The following is a 21,588-nucleotide window of genomic DNA, read 5'->3' on the forward strand; positions in this document are numbered from 1 at the left end:
TGACTCCAGCCTGCGTTCCGTGGCTGTGCTCTTCAGTTGCCTTGCCCACATTTCAAACATTTACAAATTTTAAAAATCAAACTATACAATAGCCTCAAATCTTCCCTTTAAAAAATCTACTAAGGCTCTGTTGTGAGGAAGCTAATTACAGGTTTAATGCTAGTAGCAGTGAGATTAACTCCCCACCAACACCCTCATAGTCACAAGCCCAACCCTGTAGAGGAGCCCAGGAGGTGTGCTGTGAGCTCCGAGACTAGGGCAGGGCATCAAGCACTGACCTTAAGTAATCACCTCTCAGAATTTTAAAAGATTTTGAGCCAAAAAATAAAATAAAAAATTACCAGGCCAGGCGCAGTGGCTCATGCCTGTAATCCCAGCACTTTGGGAGGCCGAGGTGGGCAGATCACGAGGTCAGCAGATCGAGATCATCCTGGCTAACACGGTGAAGCCCCATCTCTACTAAAAGTACAAAAAATTAGCCAGGCGTGGTGGCGGGTGCCTGTAGTCCCAGCAACTCAGGAAGCTGAGGCAGGAGAATGGCATGAACCCGGGAGGCGGAGCTTGCACTAAGCCAAGATCGCGCCACTGCACTATGGCCTGGGAAACTGTGCAAGACTCTGTCTCAAAAAAAAAAAAAAAAAAAAAATCACCAAGGGGATCTTGTTTACTATATGCACTTGGATTGCACTTTTAAATGGGTTGTAATGATGAACATCATTTCCAATCTAGGCAGCTTGACTTTACCTTCCACTTTAGGTTTCACTTCTGCCACACGCTCTGCAAACTTCTTTTTGAAGTACAGCGACTGCAACCTTTGCTGATAGTGATTAATTCTGTAAGAGCAAACATGTACTAATTGATATTCATTTAATATATCTAGGTTCACTTGATAACAAATATGGAGGTGGAGGTACCTAGAAGCACCTCCCCCAATACCCACCCACTCCCCCGACACACATACATTAGTTGTTCTCATGGACAGGAACACAGGACATTAAGCCAGCTTTGCCTGGAGAGCCCATTTTGGTCTGACCTACAGGGGCTATTTGGCCAACTGCAGCAGAGTCCTTAGCGCCAATCAAGGCAACTGCTAAAAGAAAGTGGGAGCCTGCTGCTGCTGCTGTTGACTGAGGCCCATCTCTCCTCCCTCAGAGTCCCAGGAACTCTTTTGAGCATAGAAGAGATAAAAGGGAATGAAAATGTAAAGAACACCCTACTGCAAATAAAGGACAGTTCCCTACACTTCTCCCAAATTCCAAATTTCTTAACTTTTCATTTTACTTTCCAAAGTAAAAACTGGTCTCCAACACCCGCTTCCCACATTGTCCTCTCCTCACTCCCATCTGCAAACCTCTCTCTGTCTTCACAGTGAGCACCCTCTCTGCTCCCCTAAAGGAGAAAGCTGTGCCCTGAGGTTCACTGAGAGTTTCAGGACCACTGGTCCTTCTCTAATGCGGAATCAATTTTCTAGGCCTGAGATAGCAGATCGACTTAACTCATATGCCCAAACCCAATTACAAAGCTGTGGCTGCCTCAGGGATTTCTGGAGAAGGGTTCAGAGAGCTTGCCAAGGCTTCGTGGGAAGAGTGCCATGATTGATTAGTGATGTCTGCATGTGTCATGATCTGACATCTAGAACCTGGTTGTTCAGTTATGTGGGCTTGAGGCTGACATTGTCAGAGTCTGTCCATATATATATATATATATTTATTTTTTTTTTTTCTGTTTTACAACCACCTTGCCATGCTAAGCTACTTGGAAGTATGAGACACTATCCCAAAAAAACAAACTGGTAAGGAGAATAATACTGACTGGAATCAAGAAAAGTTATTACTTGATAAGGCCAAAGGGGCCCAGAAATACAGATAATTTTGAAAAAACCCTCACCCTGGCTCATCCATAGGCAAGAACTGATATAAACAGAACAATCAAATTCACATCACTCAGACTTGAGAAGATTTTTAGAATGAAAAAGCTTTCAAGTTAAGCCAGGTTAATTAGCCCAAACAATTCAACATGAATTGAAAATTCATGAAGCTTAGAAAGGGAAGGGACATCTTCACATTCCAAGCATTTTCAAACTCACCGGCTCATCTCAAAAAGGAACCTGTCAGCCTTGGCCATCCGATCCAGTTCGTGTTTATGTTCCTCCAATAGGTCAATGTCACTTTTTTCAGGAACAAATTTCAAGAGCTGAAAAGTACACATGAATATTAAAACTGAGGTTTATCACTTAAATCCATGTAGTAATTTTTCATCCTTTCAGTTAATTTGTCCCAAGATAAAATATTAACTCTTGTTGAATGTATAAGCTCTGCTCACAGGTTAAGATACAATAGAAATGATTAAATCTTTTCATTTTTACTTGAAAGTAGTTAAATGGGTAAAAGATTCATTCCTGGCACCTTTCTGTTCTCTACTGCCTCTCAAATCAGAATTGTGGGAGTTCTCTACTGGAACCTCTTTTTCACAGACCACTAGAAGGACCTTAGAGAGTCAATGCTCTCATCAGCAGATGATACAACTGGGGTCCAGGGAGAGTAAGCCACTCACCCAGGATTACAAAGCAAGTTTGGGTAGTCATTAGAAATAGAACCTAGGTCTCTTGACTCCCAGCTCTATGCCTTTTTCTGTTACATCATGCTGGAATGAATAATTCCATTTGTAGTTTCCATTCCATTTTCTTATTTTTCTGGTGTATCTAATTCAATCTTTTTTTTTTCCCTTCCATATAGAGCTGGGTGCAAGGAACACAGTGGGATTTGATGTTTTTAATTTCGTATTTTATTTTGAAGGAAGAAATGAGCATGGGATGTGGAAGAAATAGTAACAATATTTAACACTGAAACAGTGCTTCTGTACGTGTCTGATTTCCTTTCAAGGTACGCACGTTTTGGATGTGTATGCAAGACCTGTGGACTCATGCTGTTTTCTAGATCAAATGCCCCCTTTTTTTTTTTATTGTACTTTAAGTTTTAGGGTACATGTGCACAATGTGCAGGTTTGTTACATATGTATCCATGTGCCATGTTGGTGTGCTGCACCCAGTAACTCGTCATTTAGCATTAGGTGTATCTCCTAATGCTATCCCTCCCCCTTACCCCCTCCCCACAACAGGCCCCAGAGTGTGATGTTCCCCTTCCTGTGTCCATGAGTTCTCATTGTTCAATTCCCACCTATGAGTGAGAACATGCGGTGTTTAGTTTTTTGTCCTTGCGATAGTTTACTGAGAATGATGTTTTCCAATTTCATCCATGTCCCTACAAAGGACATGAACTCATCCTTTTTTATGGCTGCATAGTATTCCATGGTGTATATGTGCCACATTTTCTTAATCCAGTCTATCGTTGTTGGACATTTGGGTTGGTTCCAACTCTTTGTTATTGTGAATAGTGCCGCAATAAACATACGTGTGCATGTGTCTTTATAGCAGCATGATTTATAGTCCTTTGGGTATATACCCAGTAATGGGATGGCTGGGTCACATGGTATTTCTAGTTCTAGATCCCTGAGGAATCGCCACACTGACTTCCACAATGGTTGAACTAGTTTAGAGTCCCACCAACAGTGCAAAAGTGTTCCTATTTCTCCACATCCTCTCCAGCACCTGTTGTTTCCTGACTTTTTAATGATGGCCATTCTAACTGGTGTGAGATGGTATCTCATTGTGGTTTTGATTTGCATTTCTCTGATGGCCAGTGATGATGAGCATTTTTTCATGTGTTTTTTGGTTGCATAAATGTCTTCTTTTGAGAAGTGTCTGTTCATGTCTTTTGCCCACTTTTTGATGGGGTTGTTTGTTTTTTTCTTGTAAATTTGTTTGAGTTCATTGTAGATTCTGGATATTAGCCCTTTGTCAGATGAGTAGGTTGCAAAAATTTTCTCCCATTTTGTAGGTTGCCTGTTCACTCTGATGACTTTCTTGACTTTGAGGCTTTCCCCAGAATTTGATGCTGGAATTAGATGATCCATTTAGTAGGTTTTCAAATGTTTGTTGGATTTAACTGAGGGACCTCAGAAAAGGCAGTTAGTTTGGGTGTCATCAGCAGAGAGAGGGAATTGGAATTACAGGCAAGTGTTGTGTGAGGCTGGAATACATTCCAGGCAGAGTGTATACTATGTGCCGGGGTCTGGAACAGGCAGCATAGCACTTATGCAGGTGGAAGGGCAGTGGTAACATCAGTGGAAGAGGGCAGGGCAGGGTAGGCAAAGGCAGGGAGTAGCAAGGCCTTATAAGAAGTTCTGTCTTTACTTTGGCGGCACTGGGACATACCTTAAAAATCTCATGTAGGAGAGTGAGTTTACATTTGTTAAAAAAATCGCCGTGCTTGCAGGATGGAAAAAAGAATTAGAAGTGATTAAAAATGAGAGGGGGTCATGATTAGATAGTGGTATAGTAAGTAATCTAGGTGAGAGATGATGGTGGCCTGGATAGGGTGGAGCTAGTGGACAGATTCTAGAGCTATTTATGAGACTAAAATGGAAGTGGCGTGACTTGATGGATTGTGGTATATGAGGGAGGAAGAGTCAAAGATGACACCTGGGCTTCTGGCTTAGGCAACAACGTAACAGGGAACATGAATTGAAGGAAGAGAAGGCTGGAGGCAGGGTGGGCCAGGATGGGGAGGAGAAGGTGAGTTTAATGTTCAAAATGTTTGCATGGAACCAAGTAATGATTTCTAGTAGGCAGTTGGACAAATGGGTCTGAAGCCCTAGGAAGATATGTTTGGAAGCTGAAGCACGGCATTGGTTTTAACAGGTATGTTACTGAAGGCGCGGGTGTCAGTGAGATTTGGAGAGGTGCCATCAAGAGAAAAAAAGCAGGGCTGAAGAGAACCAGCATTCAAGGGGCCAGGACAAGAAAAGGAAAAACCTTCAAAAGGAGGCCAAGGAGATGCAGCCAGAGAGGCCTGCGTGGCTCACAGGGCCATGGGAAGACAGCATTTCAGCATGCAGCCATGGGTGCCAACACCCCAAAGAATCTAAGAAAAATGAGGGCCCCGCAGTGTCCCCTGGCTCTGGCAACAGGGAAGTTGCAAGTGCCCCTGAGAAGAGCTCTAGGGAGGTGAGGAGGACGGACAGTGCAGCAGAGTGGGTAGAAAGTGAGTGTGGATGGCTTTCAAGACTCTGGCTGCGTCAGAGAGAAGACAGTAGCTAAATGGGGATGTGGAGTCTTGAGAGGGGCATGTGCATAAGACGTGTGTGTGTGTGTGAGGGGTGTGTGCATGAGGGTGTGCATGCAGGGGATGTGTGCACACTGTGTGTGTAGGGTGTGTATGTGTGGTATATGTGTGTAGAGGCTGTATGTAGGGGTGTGTTTATGTGCTAAAGGCTGACACTTGAATGAGCTAAGAGTAGAGAGGGCGAGGTTGCAGATCTAGAGAAGGGGGCAGTCAATCCAGCTGGGATCCTGACTAGAAGGAAGGAATGGGGCCAGAGCGAAGGGAAGGGACATCCCCTCCATCCTAATGGGACGGAAGTGGGGGAAGATGGAAGTAGATGCCAGGGAGTTCATAGGTCTGGGGGCCTGATAGCTTCTAGGCATTTCTGTTCCTGAGTTCAAACGGTGACACTGTTCAGGATGTATCTTGTTCTTTCTCAGTGCAGGGAAGTAAGGGAGGAAGGCAAGAAGAAGGGAAGAAAAAGAGAGAGGAAAGCATCACCCCAGCCTCCCTCAGCTTGGATTTTTTCACACTGGGCAAGGAAACTGAGTTCTAGCCTCAGGGATCCTTTCACTAATTTGCTCAGTCCCCTCTCTCCCTGCAAACTTGTGCTGAGCCCACTTGTCCCCTCTTCAGAATAACACAGTCACTACATCTCTTTTGTTACCTAAAAGCGCACAGTAGGAGCCACACTAAAAACTCAGTCCCCGATCAAAGGAGAGTTGTGTAAAGGACCGTGCGTGGGTAGTTTTAAGAGAGGATCGGGAGTCAGGCAAATATCTGGGAATAAGGATAAAGATATGTGTTCCAAGAAAGAAGAGCATATAGCTCTCATCTGAGATCAGAGCTCAGCAGCTGCAAGCACCAAGAGAGGAGGGGATGAAAGCAGCCACCAGGCACATCCTAAATTGGAGTAAGGAAATGCTGGCATCAACACTTGTCTGGGAAGAGTGTTGTATAGAGGAAACGGAAGTAAAGAACAAATAGTAAAATGCGGAGGAAAAGAAAGAGCGTGGGAGATGACCAGAGAGCAAGACACACACAGAATTATCAGGACAGGCCAGGTCAAAAAATATCCTACTTGGCCAGATTCTGCTTCAGTAGACTGGTTTTCTTTCTTGCATTTATTTGAAGTACACTGTATTTGCACTGCAGGCCCTTTTGGCAAGATTTTGAAATCCTTTCCCTCAAGGAGGAATTTTGCTGGATGCAATTCTACAGTAAACAGATCTTGTGGAATTTTAAAACATACGACCTTGTCAATAGGAGCTGAAGGCAGGAGGACTAAAGTGGCTTTATACATAGTCCTTCACTTTGGGTTAGCACATTGGGTGCAGCAACTCGAAGGCAGGGTCACCTGGGAGGGGCAGAGCACTGCCTAGAGCTCCACTGTCCCAGAGCAAAGACTGTGTGTGACTGGTCTACAGCGAGGGAGGGAAGGGTATGTGAAGGAGCTAGAAAATGCTCTCAAAATAAATTTTGGGTTCAGGAGATACTTTTAAACCGTTCATACACAGAGCTCCCCAAGAGACTTGAGAACATAATCATTAACTATTTTGATAATTAAATAAAACCTTTAAAGGACAGCATGAAGAGTTTTTCCATGGCAAATGTGAGGGATTTCCCCCAGGACTATTCCAGCCGCAGAGGTTGCAGGGAGGGGGCAGGTCCATTAGGGAGTGACTCTGCAAACGTCATTCCTCCCTGCGTGGTGTCTGAGACCTTTGAGGACATCAGTGAGAACCATGGAAAACACACTTGCAGATAGACAGGCACTCTACCCAGAGCAACTTCACCACTCAGGATTACTGTTAACAACACAAAATACCCTTATTCTCTGCTCTTGGAGCAGGGCACACCTACAGATGCAACCTGGAGTTCAGTCTAGAATCACAGTTGCTTGTGCCCACAGCTGAACTTAGGTAGACTTGGCTCTAACAAACGTGGACTTATTGACCAAAACCACTCAAAATGTGAGCCCATCCCCAAAACAATGAGACAGAAGGATGGAACGATCTTATAGCATTCTGAGACTATCACCACAGAGCACAGAAAAGTTAAGGCCCAGACCAAGGGGCAGGGGGCAGAGACAGGTGAAAATCCCTAGAATATGTGCGAGATCAACAACATTGTTATTTGGGGACAACTAGACAAAGATGCCAAACAGCCCATGACCCAGTTGGAGAGGCTACAAAGAAATGCTATAGAAATACTGGCTGCTTGGTCATGGATAATAAAAATTATATCAAGATACCATGGGCAAAGATGTATACTGACTGGGTGTAAATCCCATTCTTGCTACCCCTGGCATTTAAATTTACTGCTATTTATGACACAAGAGGGTGCTGTACAATGTACGGAGGTTAAGACTTAGCCCCAAGACGTTTACAACCTGCCTTGTGACACATATGTGTATTTAGATACAGATGGCAGTGTTAGGCGTTTAAAGGTCATTTTCATGGTTGTGGGTCTGGTGACCAAGACACAAATTATATTTAGAGTTTAGTAATGAATCAGTTTTTGTAGTATAATTTGCAATCTCACAGTGCTAGTGAGATTCTCAATATTCCTGTGAAACACAGATTTTCTTCTAGAGCTAGATTTATAGGATTTACTGAGGTATAATGACTTAATTGCAGCTTGAGGGATGCTGTGGGTCCCAGGCATTTGACAAACTTGATCTTCTTTCTCACCCATCAGTTTGGGAGGCAATGAGAGAATAAGGTCATTAAGTTTCCTAACAGAGTCACATGGGAACTTGGTTCAGCCTCCTCAATTCATAGATGAGGAAATGATCCACTGGCAACAACTGGATGTTCTCAACATCCCTCTCCCTGTTGATGGTCGCTTTTCACTTCTGCTCTCAGATACATCTGGTAGCTCACCTGTTCCAACATGTCCTTGGGCAGATCTTCCTGTTCGTCCATTGTTAGAATTGCCCGTTTGATTTCATCATTGGATAATTTCAACCTGGAGAAAGAATATTTTGTTATTAACTATATTGGTTTGAGTATTAAAATTTAACATAATTCATTTTGCTACCCCAGCTGCTGATTTTCAAGTACTTTTTTCTCAAAATCTCTCAGTGAAAGCTTATTTCCTGACAATATTGCACCTAAAAATAGGACTTTAAAACTGCTTTAACATTCTTTCAGGGCTTTGTAATGCTCTGCTGACACAGAGGACAAAGCTGCTATGTTCTATGATTTAGTTTCCTTAAGCAAGGGATTGGAAGATTAGAATTAGGGAAAATACCCATACACAATTGTTTTCTTTCACATTTAGGATCCATGAATTGCAGGCGGGAGGACAGAATTAAGTTTCTGACCTGTTTATACGTCAGGAGTGTTTAAAGTTTGCTATCAAGTAAAGAATGGATTTTGAGAAGTTTAGAATCTACATGATATTGTTAAAAAGTTGAGCAACAGATAATATGCAAAGTAAAATCTGCAAGTACTTCATAGTTAAGGCATTTTTTTAATAGATGGAGAAACTGGGGCCCAGAATGGCCAAGTGATTTGTCCAAGGTCAAACGTAAAAAACGACAGTAACCACAAACCCACGACTCTTGATTGCTAATCTCAAACTCTTTATACAAATATTCCTTATCTAGTTAATGTCTCATAGGGAAAGATTTAAGCAAAAATACAAATCTGTTTTCTCTTTTTCTGTCTACCATCAACATAAATGATTTACTAATTTAATCAGGAATATGTGTCTTGATTGTCAGAACAACAAAGTATTGACTGTAAAATATAAAATATAATGTTAAAATGTATTTTTATTAGATATAACAATAGTCTTACCCAGGGGAAAAAATCTTGATCACATTATTAGCTGCAACAAGAGAATCACTCCTTTGTTTAATTTGTAAGCATCAGACCCAGACTTTTCCTTTTCTTTGATAGAAATGGGGTCTCACTATGCTGCCCAGGTTGGTCTTGAATTCCAGGCCTCAAGTAATCCTCCTAACTTAGCCTCCCAAAGCGCTGGGATTACAGGCGTGAGCCACCATGCCTGGTCTAGACTTATTTTTAAAATCTTACTTCCTTATAGCCTATAACTAATGTGGCATATTAACATGATTTGTTCTTTTAGTCTATGCTCTTGAAAAAGCACATATTTAAGACTGGAGATAAAGATGTAAACACACAAATGTAGAGCAAGATGTACACATGTCACATGCAACTTTTGAAGTAGGGGCTTTGGTGTGAGACAGGTTGGGGCCCAGTCCTGTCTCCGATAGTTCCTGGTCAGTGTGACTAGGGCAAAAAAATTTTTATTAAGCCTCAGTTTCCTCATCTGTAAAACAAGGATAGTAATAACTACATAACTGCATCCCTCTAGGCCCTACGCCCCACCAAAAAAAAGGGATTGTGTTTGTGTGTGTGCACATGAGGATTAAGCAAATGAATGCACATAAAGTGCTTAGCAAAGTTCCTGGCCATAGAAAGAACACAATAAACTATATGTACGTTCTACAAGGCAGACTTTTTTATACTAGAAAAACAAAGTAGCAGTACCTTTGTATCCTTAATGTTCATATGCAGCTAAGAACCCATTAAACAGTGCTTAGTATGGTAATTATGATCACTTTCCAAAGCACTGTCATACCCACTATTTCACCAGTGTTTCCTCTCTGTGTATGACACCCATGAGGCCTGGGAGTACTAAGAAGGAAATAGAAGATGAGGCCCTTATTTTAACAGTGATTACAGTCATTGGGAGAACCAGAGGATAAGCCGAAATCCTCAAGACACAAAGGTGTGTAAAGCACACACTCACCTATGGGCTTGCAGATGAAGATGAGGGCTGAACAAGTGAAAGCGCGCACTCAAAGGCAGCGAAAGAGAAGGGAAGCCCCAGGTGAAGCTGGATCCCCACCAAGGATGCCTCTGGCTTGTCTTTTTCTCTAGATTTGGGATCTGATTATGTTAAAACCATCCATCTTGCTATTTAAACTGAATGTTATTTCATGTGCCATTAAGTAGGGAAGAGAAGGAAAAAATTTGGGAATCTTACTGTACTAATACCATTCTCCTCTATTTCATGTTCTCAAACCCAAATAAAGCATCTAGGCAAAGTGCATAATTGTTTAAGCTGACAAATTAAGGCCCGTTTTGTCACCTCATCTGAGCTGTGGTGCCATTATAACCTCTATGCCGTTACAGCAGCCCTTGCCCTGGCAGACTTCTTCAGATGGTTTTCGTCATTCTTGGGACAATCATTGCCTCATGAACATGTTCCCAGAATATCGTGTTAGAAAATTCCCCCTACTTAAATGGAACAATTTAGCTAAGTTGTCATGGGTAAAGTATACAACAGGGAAAAACCAACTCGCAGCATCAGGGCCTCAACTGAGTAGCCCTAGACTCCAGGACACTAGAGGCCCTTGAGTCAATTTAAGTCCAAACACCATTGTGTGGCCATGCAAGGCCAAGGAACAGCAACAATAGGGAGGGCTGAAACTGCTACTAATGAAAACCAACTGGCTGTGAAAACATCTGTAATCACAAGGAGAGCTCTGCTTATAAGAAAAAAAACAAATTAGTTCTGTGTCCTTTTCACACCGAGTTGAAGAAACCATTTTATGGTGTAGTTCTGCTGAGTCCTTCTGTTTTGCATTTAAAAGAAAAGGAGTTGAAAATCAGAGTGAGAACAATACTTGAAGTATCAGCTTTACATTTCATTAGCTCCCCATATGGAGCACAGAACTTCTTGCTTTTGAAATTGTATATATTTATGCTCCTCAACCCCCAGAGGCTGTCTGGACAAAACACTAGCTCTAATTCAAAACAATTTTGGTTTCTCTTAATGTGGCCCACAAAGAGACTGGAGACTTAAATGGCTAGTACTTAAGAAAATCTACCTGTCAACATAATGCCATGCATGCGACCTGTTGGATCAAAGAAACCCTACCTTAAGGGAAAGGGGAGAAAGGTACCCCACCCTCAGGGATGGTTCTATAGGTTGCAGAGTTCTTAGTATCATCTGTCATCCACAGAATCAGTCTCTAATCTCTGTAATTAATTGCTTTTAAAGCTTGGCAGTGTTCTGAAGTGCTAGAGGGTGGCAACTTTTGAGATATCTACTCCAACTTTCTTTACAAGGCAGGAAACAAACCAGCCATCTTAAAACAGTATTCAACTCCAGGTTGCTCTATTCAAGTATTTCAAAAATTTGCCAAGAGAATTGGAACATCCAGGCGTAATTAAAATAAGTTAAGAATGGATGGCTAGATCAGCCTTAGCTCTGCTTCAGTGGATTTAGGCCAAATCCCCCTACTTTAGAGTAGCTTTTTGTGGTTTACTACACCCAGGCTGCTGTGCTAAGTGAGCATCTGGAAAAAAAGAACGGCAGAACACTTCATAAAATTGTGTTTTAGGTGGGTTCATTTTGCAATATAAACCTGCTTCCAAGTTTCTGTCTCCCCTGCCGCCACCCCCAGGCCTTTGGCAGAGAGGTCTGTTTTAGGGAATAAAACAGAGTAAATTTTAAATTGCTACATGTCACCCATACACACATACACAGTAGAAAAGTTGCTTATTCCCTGAGGACCTGAGGAACGTCTCTAAGATGTGCCCATTCTACTCTCTTCCCATGAAAGGTATGGTCCCTGGTGCCCTGGAGCTCCCCATTCAAATGCACACCTTTTAGGCCATCTCTTTCTGAGAGCTTCGAATGATTTGGTCACTCATGCTGCAAATATCCTACTCACTCAGGCATGGGGAGTGCTGGCGCCTCCTCCCTGCCTTGGCCTCTTTCCAACTGCCTGCTTGGCTCCAGACAAAGCTGTGGCAGGTGCCCCTGATCAAAAGGTCCACTGACATTTGTAAAATACGAAGAAGACCTTTAAGGTATAATCTTAAATACTGTGAACACAAGCATTCATTAAAATATAGCCCATGGAATATGCCACAGGCTTTCACTGTGGTGAACTTTGGTGTAATGATGGCATTGCCAGGAAATAAATCCCTAGACAGCAAGATAAGAAATAGAGAAGTTCACCAGCCTCTGGGAATGAAATAATCAGGAAAGAAAGATAGTGTGAGAATGTAGGAAATGCTGACATAGAAACATTCTTATTTATTGTTCCCAAGCACAAAATCAGCCTTCAAGGGCTTCTTCATCTCTCTCGAGGCTGTCGGCTGTCGTTAGTCATCAGGTCTCACCTGGACAACAGAGGCCCTTATCTGATGGCTGCCCTGGTCCAGCTGTTAACCCCTTCTAACCTGTCCTGCGAAACCAAAAGACCAAACTAAAAAACCTTGTTAAACAAACACACAGTGTCCTCCTACTGAACAAATGGCACCAGTTCTGATCCCATGGATACATAAATAGGACACTGACTGGGCAGCTCCCATGCAGGCACCCTTCCCGGGGCTGCACACATCCTAGGAGGAATTCTCACAAGCCGCTGCAGGGCTGCTACCCTCATGATCTTCATTTTATAGATGAGGAGGTTATGAAGTGATCCTGGGCTGACTCATGCCCTTATAAATGCACAATGCCTGAATCTCAGGCTCTCCTGCCTAGTTTCATTCAATCCAATTGATAATTCTCTGCCGGGATTGCAGGGCTCTCTTTACTAGCTGTGCTTATGTCCTGCCCACATCTTTGCTGCTGCACGCCTCCTTGACACCACCTTCCCGGCCCCCCTTCTTGTCATATAACAGTCCTCGCCTTTGAGGACCACTTTCTACAATAAGCCCTGCTGGTGCCCCTCCTACATGGCTGAGCTCCGTGTCCTTCAGTCAGACCAGTGTAAGCCCTGAATTGCGCACGAATCTTCTCACAGGTGTCATTTTTCTTCTCCAATTAGCCGTGTGCTTTCAAAGGCAGCAACGTTATCTTAACTTTTGGTACATCCTATGGCACTCAGCACAGTGCTGGGCAAAAAAATGCTCCAAAGTGGTGACTAAGAGAAAAAGTATTAAACACGTTTTCCTATTTCTTTCTCCTTTTATGTCCCCAGCTCCTTTTGTGCATAGTAATAAATTGCCAACAAAAAGAGAAGAATGAAAAGTAAACTGCTGATTGGTTAAAAAACTAAATAAAATACAAATTATAATTAAATCTGCTCAATTTTTTCACTTTTACCACAATATTTAACATGTCATTCTGTGCTTTCCTGATGAGAGAGTAAAACAACTGACCAGTGAGCACAAAAGGACGGGGCACTGAATCATCCATGGGAGAGAGGGCTTCAGATCCTGATCAATGCAGCCCAATGGCCAGCAGGTCAAACGGGACTCAAAATTACTTTGTCACACACACTTTTAAATTGTGCTCACTGTAATAACACTTATACACTAAACTTGATTTTAACTGATAATCTGACAGATACAAGGCCAGTTCTTAAAACTATCTTAAGATAGTTTAGATACATTCAAGTTCTAAGTCACCTCGAAAGTGTCAGGGCCTAAGGCAACAAGGAGATTTACATACCACAAATATGAACTAATTCCCTCAATAACAGAATGGGAAATTTGCCAGAAAGAGATGTAACCTTATCTATATCTAGTGTAATTACCCTGGTTGGTACTTAGTACTACTGAATCATCTGTCAATAAGGAACGAGGTCACAGTTTTTACTCTAAAGGCATTTCAACGCTATAGAAATCCTGTGACAGCTCCCTTTGTCAAGTGTTTTAAAGCATTCGTCTGGATGGCACGAGCATAAAATATAGAGAGAAATTCTAGGATGTAAAAAAAACTCCACAACTTTCCCCAAGTTAATTTAATTTTGCTACTAGGGATACTACTTATGAAAAGGTAACAAAACAGATTGTTTACACTGTATAGCAGTCTTCCCTTATTGGAGGGGAATATGTTCCATGACCCCCCAGTGGATGCCTGAAACTGTGGATAGTATTGATCCTTACATAGACTGTTTCTTTTTCTATACATACATACCTAGGGTAAAGTTTAATCTATAAATCAGGCACAGTGAGAGATCAACAATAACTAAAAATAAAATAGAACAATTAAAACAATATATTGTAATAAAAGTTATGTGGATGCAGTTTACCTCCAAATATCTTGTTGTAGTGGACTGTGAGTAACTGAAAATGCAGAAAGTGAAACTGTGGATGGGGGGCACTACTGCAGAAGAAAAATAAGTAGACCTTCAAGTTATTTTAAGTGGTGGCTTCCTGAGGCAGATATTTTATCTAACCTGAGCATAGTTCATGGAACAAAAGTCAGAATAAATACAGGGTATGGCCATTTACACAGTTTTCAGCCAGAGGCAGAAATAAAATGCTAACAGGATGGTTCAGGTTACCTTACTAGTTGCATTAAAATTCAAAGATCTCACTAAGGTTAAATTTCTCTTCACTAAAAAAAACAGTTGCTCCCTGAAGTAATACATATCTGGCTAAGAATCAACTTCCATGAAAACCAAGCACCAGCTCTTTGTGTTATAAGAAATTCATCTAAGAACATCTAAATAATAAGGACTACTGCTTTCCCTCTCTTCATAGTCCCTGAAAAAGAAGTCACCTTATACCAGCCTCAATGCATATACAACATTCCTTCCAGAATGTAACTTATCTTTAAAGCCCCAACACTCAGGATTCTTTACATCTTCACTCACTCCATAAGCATTAGGTGTCTTTGCCTAATGTGAAAGTTCCTTTTACAGAAAAGAAGAAACTAGATACAGAAAAGCTATTTGAAATGCCCAGAACAACCTGACAACATTGCCCGAAGCTGCAATCAGATTCCAGGCTCCCAAATTTCCTTTCTTCTTTTCAAGTTCCAAGGCTGTGATGGTTCACTAATTATGAGAAAGATTTCTGAACAGGGCTGAACGGGATAAATTAGCATTTCACAGAGGTTTGAGATTTACATATCCTTTTAGCTATAAAAATGCTCAAAAAGAGCATGAAATCACATAACCTTGAAATGAAAAAAGGTGACATTAGAAAGCAAAATAAAACAGAGTCTTCATCTGTTGGTCCTGATTCTGTGACAGTGCTACTAAATGACCAAAATATCTCTAAGGCCAAGAAGTGTAAATAAAAGTCAAGTCCATTTTACAGGCTTTCTGGGAAGAAAAGATTGACTTAGGGTGTTCTTCCTTTATATTTAGAGGTCTGTGGAAATTAAACTTTGAGAAAGAAGGCATCCAGCTCTGATATGTTCCACTAGGGAAAGTAAGCACCAAGAGCTGTTCTCATTTTAACAGAAGGGGATCCAAAGAACTGTACCTCAGCAGAGTACAATTAAAACAAAATCACTAACATGTGGTTTCGAGCCACAGAATGGAAATGCTGGTCCTACTAGAAATGTTTATTCAACATCAACAATACCTCGATAGAAGGATGTTGCAATTCTGAGCTCTCCGACCATCAATCACCGAAAGCTCTTTGACTTTAAGTTTGGAACTCAGAGTGTCATCAATGGCATCTGCTTCTTTCTGTAAAGAGCACAAAAGAAATCCATCAAAGTCCAACAGGGACATTCAGACTTCAGAAACACATTTTCCTTTACATTGTTGTTCATACACACATACACACACTCGTATACACATGGGCAAGGCTGAGATGGTGAGGTGGGGAGTGTGGAGAATGGTGGAATTGAAACAAAGGCTACAGTCTAGTTGGTAAATAATAAGAAAAGCTGACCACCCACATTTGAAAAAGCATTATTTGGAAGAACAAAGTGCTTCTAAGTTGAAGATGCTAAGTGTGCATAAATTATCAGTGAGTGGTACTCTCCTTTTGTCCCCCAAATTCCTATGGATTGCAGACAGAAGAACTGTCACTATGAATCAGGCTCAGCTGAGGCTTGCCATTGCCGGTCCAGCCACTTGGAAGGCCCAGCCACTTGCAAGGCCCATTCACCCCAGAACCATTTGCATCGTGAGCACTCAAAAAAGCTAAACGATAAAACCTCCCAAACATCTTCATGTACAACAGGAAGCTCCCAAAGCCAGATGGCACCTTTCATTATTCTGGAGCCTGATGGACAATGGGAAGGGGCAGTTTGAGGCATGAGTTCAGTTACCTGAACTAACAATCAAAGGCTATTTGCATATTCAGTATAGAAATCTGTAAGCTATGATGGCCAGTTATAATTTCAGGTGGAACAGACAAAAAATATGTATAATATACTTTTAGAGTGAACTGAGTGAGCATCAGGAGTATTGGTAATAATAAAAAGTTCAAGGCTAACTTGATAAATAGCAAGTTTGATTTCATTAGCAGTGAGAATCAATTAAAAAGGTCACAGTGTTTTAAAAATGTAAGAAAACTGATTATTAAGTAGCTCTTTCTTTTGCAAAGTTGTATCTACATTTCACACAAAGATAAAGAATCTTAGCTGAATTATTCATTCAACTTACCTACAGAGTTTCCTCATTTGATGAGGGGGCTGAATTAAAGTAGTACCTCTAAAGTCTGTTTAAGTTCTAAAAATTCTACGTACTTTCCTACTAAGCCTCGTGAATTTATAGAGAACATCAAACATTATCAGTTCTATGAACTACAAAATCTTGGATCAGACTGCTGTTTTTAACATGAGTCTGTACTACTGTTTAAATTTTTGCAGCTTAAAAAGAAAATGAATTTGTAGTGACGTGACTGCAATCTGGCTTGCTCAGACTCTAAGCATATCAAGCATCTAAATTCAACAGCAGCCTATGCAATCTATAAAAAGTACTTGATAATTATCAGAAGACAATAGTCCAAATCTTATATACACCATCAAGCCTTTTTCAAATATTTCCCACTCAGGAATTAGGAGGAAAAAAACAAACAATTATGTAAATTATTATACCAATAACGGTAGCATTAAAAAAAAAGTAAAGAAACCAAAGAACTCTAGAACTGTGTAACAGTTTAGAAAACAAAGGCAATATGGAATTTATAATATGAGGCACTAGGTGATCAAATGTCAACTGTCTCATGCTAAAATTTCAGGTGAACCTCTAGATACTCATTTAAGAGTTGAAATCCAAAGTGGAGTTACCTAGGCATTAGATTACACTATGTAAAAAACAAAAACAAAAACAAAACCCTGGGTAATGAAGAGATCTCAAGCTTACAGTGAGCCAAGGAGTTATATTAAGCAAGCTTTAGGTAGTAGCTCACTTACCTGCTTGGAGTTACTGTTCACAAAGAAATCCTACAGCCATGGCAGAGGCATGGAAAAGGCAAATCAGATATATGCAGTTCAGAAGTCACAGCAACAAACGGGCGAAAGTCAAAGCAGTCAAGGAAACAAGTGATGTAGGGTAAGAGATGATTTATGCCCCTGGGATCATCAATGAGAGTTGATGAAGATGAGAAAATTTGGCTGAATACCATGAAGAGCACAATACTAAGCATTCAGGGTAGAGAAAGACGATGACATCTGCTGTACCCAATTTTCAATGGTGGAAAATCAAATTCAGAAAAGACAGGGCTTAAAACACCTGAGAAAGACCCAAGCTGGGAAAGGAACAAATCCTCTTTGAAATGACCACTGGCTCCATTTATTCAACATGATGATTTTACTTGAAGCAGGAGAATATCAATCAATCCCATCAACTTGAGGAAACTATTCCTACTGTTAATAGGAAAACCAAAAATACATAAATAAATAAATAAACTTTTTTTTGATGGAAATAACCTCCTGTCATCTTGTGTTATAAGGAAGGATTGAGAAAAGACAGGTTGAACAACTCAAGTCAGTAATATTAACCCTCAGCACCCCTATAAAGTGCAAATAATGCCTGTAGGTGCTACAGGTAGGTATGAGGAAAAAGAACATGCAATTAAGAGAAAATCAGTGATATGTGTGTTGTGCAGCCATTCGTGGCCCTGTCCTAACTGCCCCAGGACTGTTCAAGCATACAAGGTCAACAGTCTCTTCTGGAAATAGTTTTTAGAAAAGACTTGGAGTGAAAAAGGGAATGAGGAAGAGGTAACTGACATGCTGTGAGAAAGTTACAGCATATGTTGCATATTTTTGCAATGCTGAAATGAATAAGGCTTTGGTGTGCAAAACACGCCCCAGTTTTCGGGCCAACAGCTTGCACAACCAGCATTTGCTCAGCAGATTCCTTAAGGTCTCGTTGGTCTCAGCAGCATTGCCAAGGCCAATTTTACACAGATGAGCTGTTTCACATAATTCCTCTAGTGGGAAACAGAATGTGTCCTCCCCTTGCTCTAGCCATACAAGGGGGGACTGCTTTTCTAGAATGGCATTTAAAAAACAATGGATACTCCTCTGATATCCCAGTTTTCTTTTGTCTCTGTTATAACTGCCAAGTTGTCTACTCTGAAGCTCCTTAGGACTTTTCCTGTAAAAGCAGTTTCCTTTCAAGGGCAAAAAAGACTATGGCGAAGTGAACTCCATGAAGTCATCTTAACCTATTTTTTTTCTCTTAAAGAGAGAGTTGCTAGTTGAACTTAGATTCTGCTCTTACTGTCTGACTCTCCAAGAAGAAACTTTTTTGAAGTTCACTGGCAACTCATCCTATTTTATGAGTTCCCAGTGTCAGGAAATTAAGACTTCTGACCTCTAGTGTAGAGGCCTGTGGAATCAGGCAACTGTTATTTACCGGGTGTGTGGCTTGGGGCTCAGTCTATCTGTCTGTAAAATGTGGTTAACAAACAACTGATTGGTATGAAGATTAAACATGACAATCGTGCAATGCGTTGTGTATAGTACCTGACACATAGGTATCTGACACATATGTATGAGCTCTGTACTTGGAAGCTACAATAATACAATTATTTCAGCTTTCAAGCTGATGATCAAGTCCACTTATTCCCCTTTTGCTCTGCTTTCAGTTGAGCTGAAAAAACAGCTGGTCAAGATCTCCAATTTGTGACCACCATCAGCAATAAGTGTAATAGTTAATAACTATGTAATACATTTTCTTTCTAGAGGTGAGGATGAAGAATGCCAAGCAAGAGTTTCTTCAATTATTACCCTAAAGATTCCACCTCTTTAAAAGTCCTTTACTTGGCGCATCAGAAATAAAATCATAAAGCTTATGAGTTTCATTCAAAGGGGCATGTTAGAAATAATGATGCTTCCAGGCCTATTTCAAGTAGGTGAACATTCTTTTTGAAAGCTTATTCACTGAAAAATCAGAGAGAAGTAACAAAAGATACTTCTAATTGGCTTGGGTCAAATGTGGTAGAATCACTTATATTTGGCTTCACCTAACAGGATGTCTGGTTTTTCCAGGCAATTTCTGGCATAAAGCTTAGGGCTTGGAGTATAAATAGGAAGTTGGGACTTGCATTTTCAGGAAGCAGTGCTGATAGTGCTATAGATTGAATTCCACAATGGGATAATGACTCAACACTTCACAGATAATCATAACTTTTACATGAATGGTTTTTAATCTTTTGGAGACTTTTGTAAATCTGGTAAAAATTATGAATCTCTATCCAGGAAAATTCATACACTATATTTATATAAAACCCTGCATCTGATTAACTCTTACCGTGAAGCTCAGTTACAGAACTTATATTTGGTCTTAAGAAAAAAAAAAAAACCACCACTATTTATATTTCTCTCTTCTGTTTTCATGTGCCATGGCTAAGGATCAAGCCTACTGAAATAAATATCTTAAATCATAACATTTTTCAATGTGAAAATTATATCTATAGAATAAAAACTGTAAAGAGAATAAAAAAGGAAAATTCTTTGATAATTTATAAAAAATCAGAAGACATCACTGAATGCTCTAAATGGAGCCCCCAAAATGTCTTGTGTATTACATATAAGCAGGAGAGGTTGGATCCTGGAGCCTGAGACCACAGTTATTCTTTGTTCCTAACCCAGAGTAGAGGCTTTGAAAAGTTTTACAATGTGATGACAATAGGATCCTTAAGGAAGGGCTGTCCTCAAGCAAAGACCAGGGGGAAGGAAGAGATAGTGAGCTGTGAATTTGTTGCTACAGAGATATGACTCCCTTTAGGTAAATGTAGTGCTTTTAGCTCATTTCCCCTCTATTCAATTGTATGGATAGAGAGAAATGAATTTATAGCATCCAGGGATGAAAATTTCCCATAAAACGGAGATGAATATTGTTTCATTGTACCTGAAAAGTACTGCTATGCAATGTGCTACCATTTAAATCAGTCTTTTGTGGCTGAGCTGGAAATCATGTATAATATAGTTTCAATGAGAAAAAGAGGACCTGAGATTCAAGACATTGACTTTCAAATGAACTTTTGGAATATGAGTGGAGAAATAACTGCCTGATATTAGATCCCATTTCATGTGGCACATAAGCTTACATAATCAGCTCTGCACACCTTTGATATTTACACTGAAAAAAATTCTGAATAGGAGTAGTCTTGTTCTTAAAGCTGGAGTTATAGAAAATCCTATACAAAGTCCGACATTTATAATGAATAAAAACCATGGGGAAGAACAAAGTGAAATTGGGAATTATGTCCCTTTGGAGTTACTAAATACACACCAAGCCATGTTTTTATTATCTATAAAATACAAATATCTACTCATAGAGTTGGGGGTGAGCATTAAGGAAGAAAATAAGTATAAGAGCTCCTTGAGAACTAAATCTTAAGGTTGATGAGATTGGGAACTGTGCATATCATACTTGGCATCAGGAATGTAATGGATGCTTGATGTTATCATCTTGTAGTCCATATTATAGTTATTTACAGCTTTTTCTCATCTCTGCTTTTATACTATAGTTACACTGTGGGCCTGTGCAAAAATTGAACACATTTTCATCCTTTGAAGTACTTTGTATACAAAGCAGACAATATAAGTTCTGATTTTAATGATTCCTCAAATCAACTGGATATATTTTATGCAGATATGTGTAAGCGTATATGTGTGTGCATATACATGTATGTTTGTATATATCCCCTAAGTGTCATTTCTCAGTATTCATCTAAATTATACTAATCTGATATTACTGAGATTTTTCCAAAATCTTACTCTGTGCAGGGTTCCTGTTGCATGCATACAGGTAATGGTATTCACGCCACTACCTTTGTAATGTTCCTTTGCCTCTCTGAGAATTTTATCTAGCCAAACAACTGGCTGAAGTCCAGAGAGTTTGAACAGGGTGTCATGACTCTGGAGGGAGGAAAGACGAGACATCATGGAAAAAAAAAAGATCCCCAGTATTCATTTGGGAGTAGAAAAGAGGGCAGTTCAAGTGAATTATATAATACGCTGCCAAGACTGAAATGAAAATGCATAGGTCTTGAGTATTTCCATTGGTCATGAGATAAGGGGACATTCAATGACAGGCACCCCATTTCCTTTACTGTGTCCTATATATTCCAACTAAAGTGTCCACATCTTTGGATTTTCTATCAGAATTCAGTAATGTCAATAAAATGGCTCAAATTATCCTTATTTAGAAAATACATTTACAGTTTAAAAATTCTCATTTCAAATTCTTGCACCAAAAGGGAAAACCTACTTGAATTACTCA

General features: G+C 40.4%; 1 protein-coding gene across 3 annotated transcripts in view; it reads right to left on the minus strand.

Annotated features, from left to right (window-relative positions):
- The window catches only part of DAAM1 (dishevelled associated activator of morphogenesis 1), a 183,998-nt gene that overhangs the window by 17,021 nt on the left and 145,389 nt on the right, over positions 1-21,588 (minus strand). For 2 of the 3 annotated variants that reach the window (XM_032179535.2, XM_058429851.1), the window contains exons 16-20: positions 17,265-17,294; positions 15,479-15,585; positions 8,048-8,132; positions 2,087-2,193; positions 745-833 (exon numbers count right to left, since the gene is read on the minus strand). In XM_032179535.2, coding sequence (XP_032035426.1) covers positions 745-833; positions 2,087-2,193; positions 8,048-8,132; positions 15,479-15,585; positions 17,265-17,294 — 418 coding nt within the window. The remainder of the gene's footprint in view (positions 1-744; positions 834-2,086; positions 2,194-8,047; positions 8,133-15,478; positions 15,586-17,264; positions 17,295-21,588) is intronic. The other variant, XM_032179537.2, reaches the window with a different exon arrangement.

The sequence above is a fragment of the Hylobates moloch genome, unplaced genomic scaffold (genome assembly GCF_009828535.3).
Source record: "Hylobates moloch isolate HMO894 unplaced genomic scaffold, HMol_V3 SCAFFOLD_16, whole genome shotgun sequence".
NCBI classification, from domain to species: Eukaryota; Metazoa; Chordata; class Mammalia; order Primates; family Hylobatidae; genus Hylobates; species Hylobates moloch.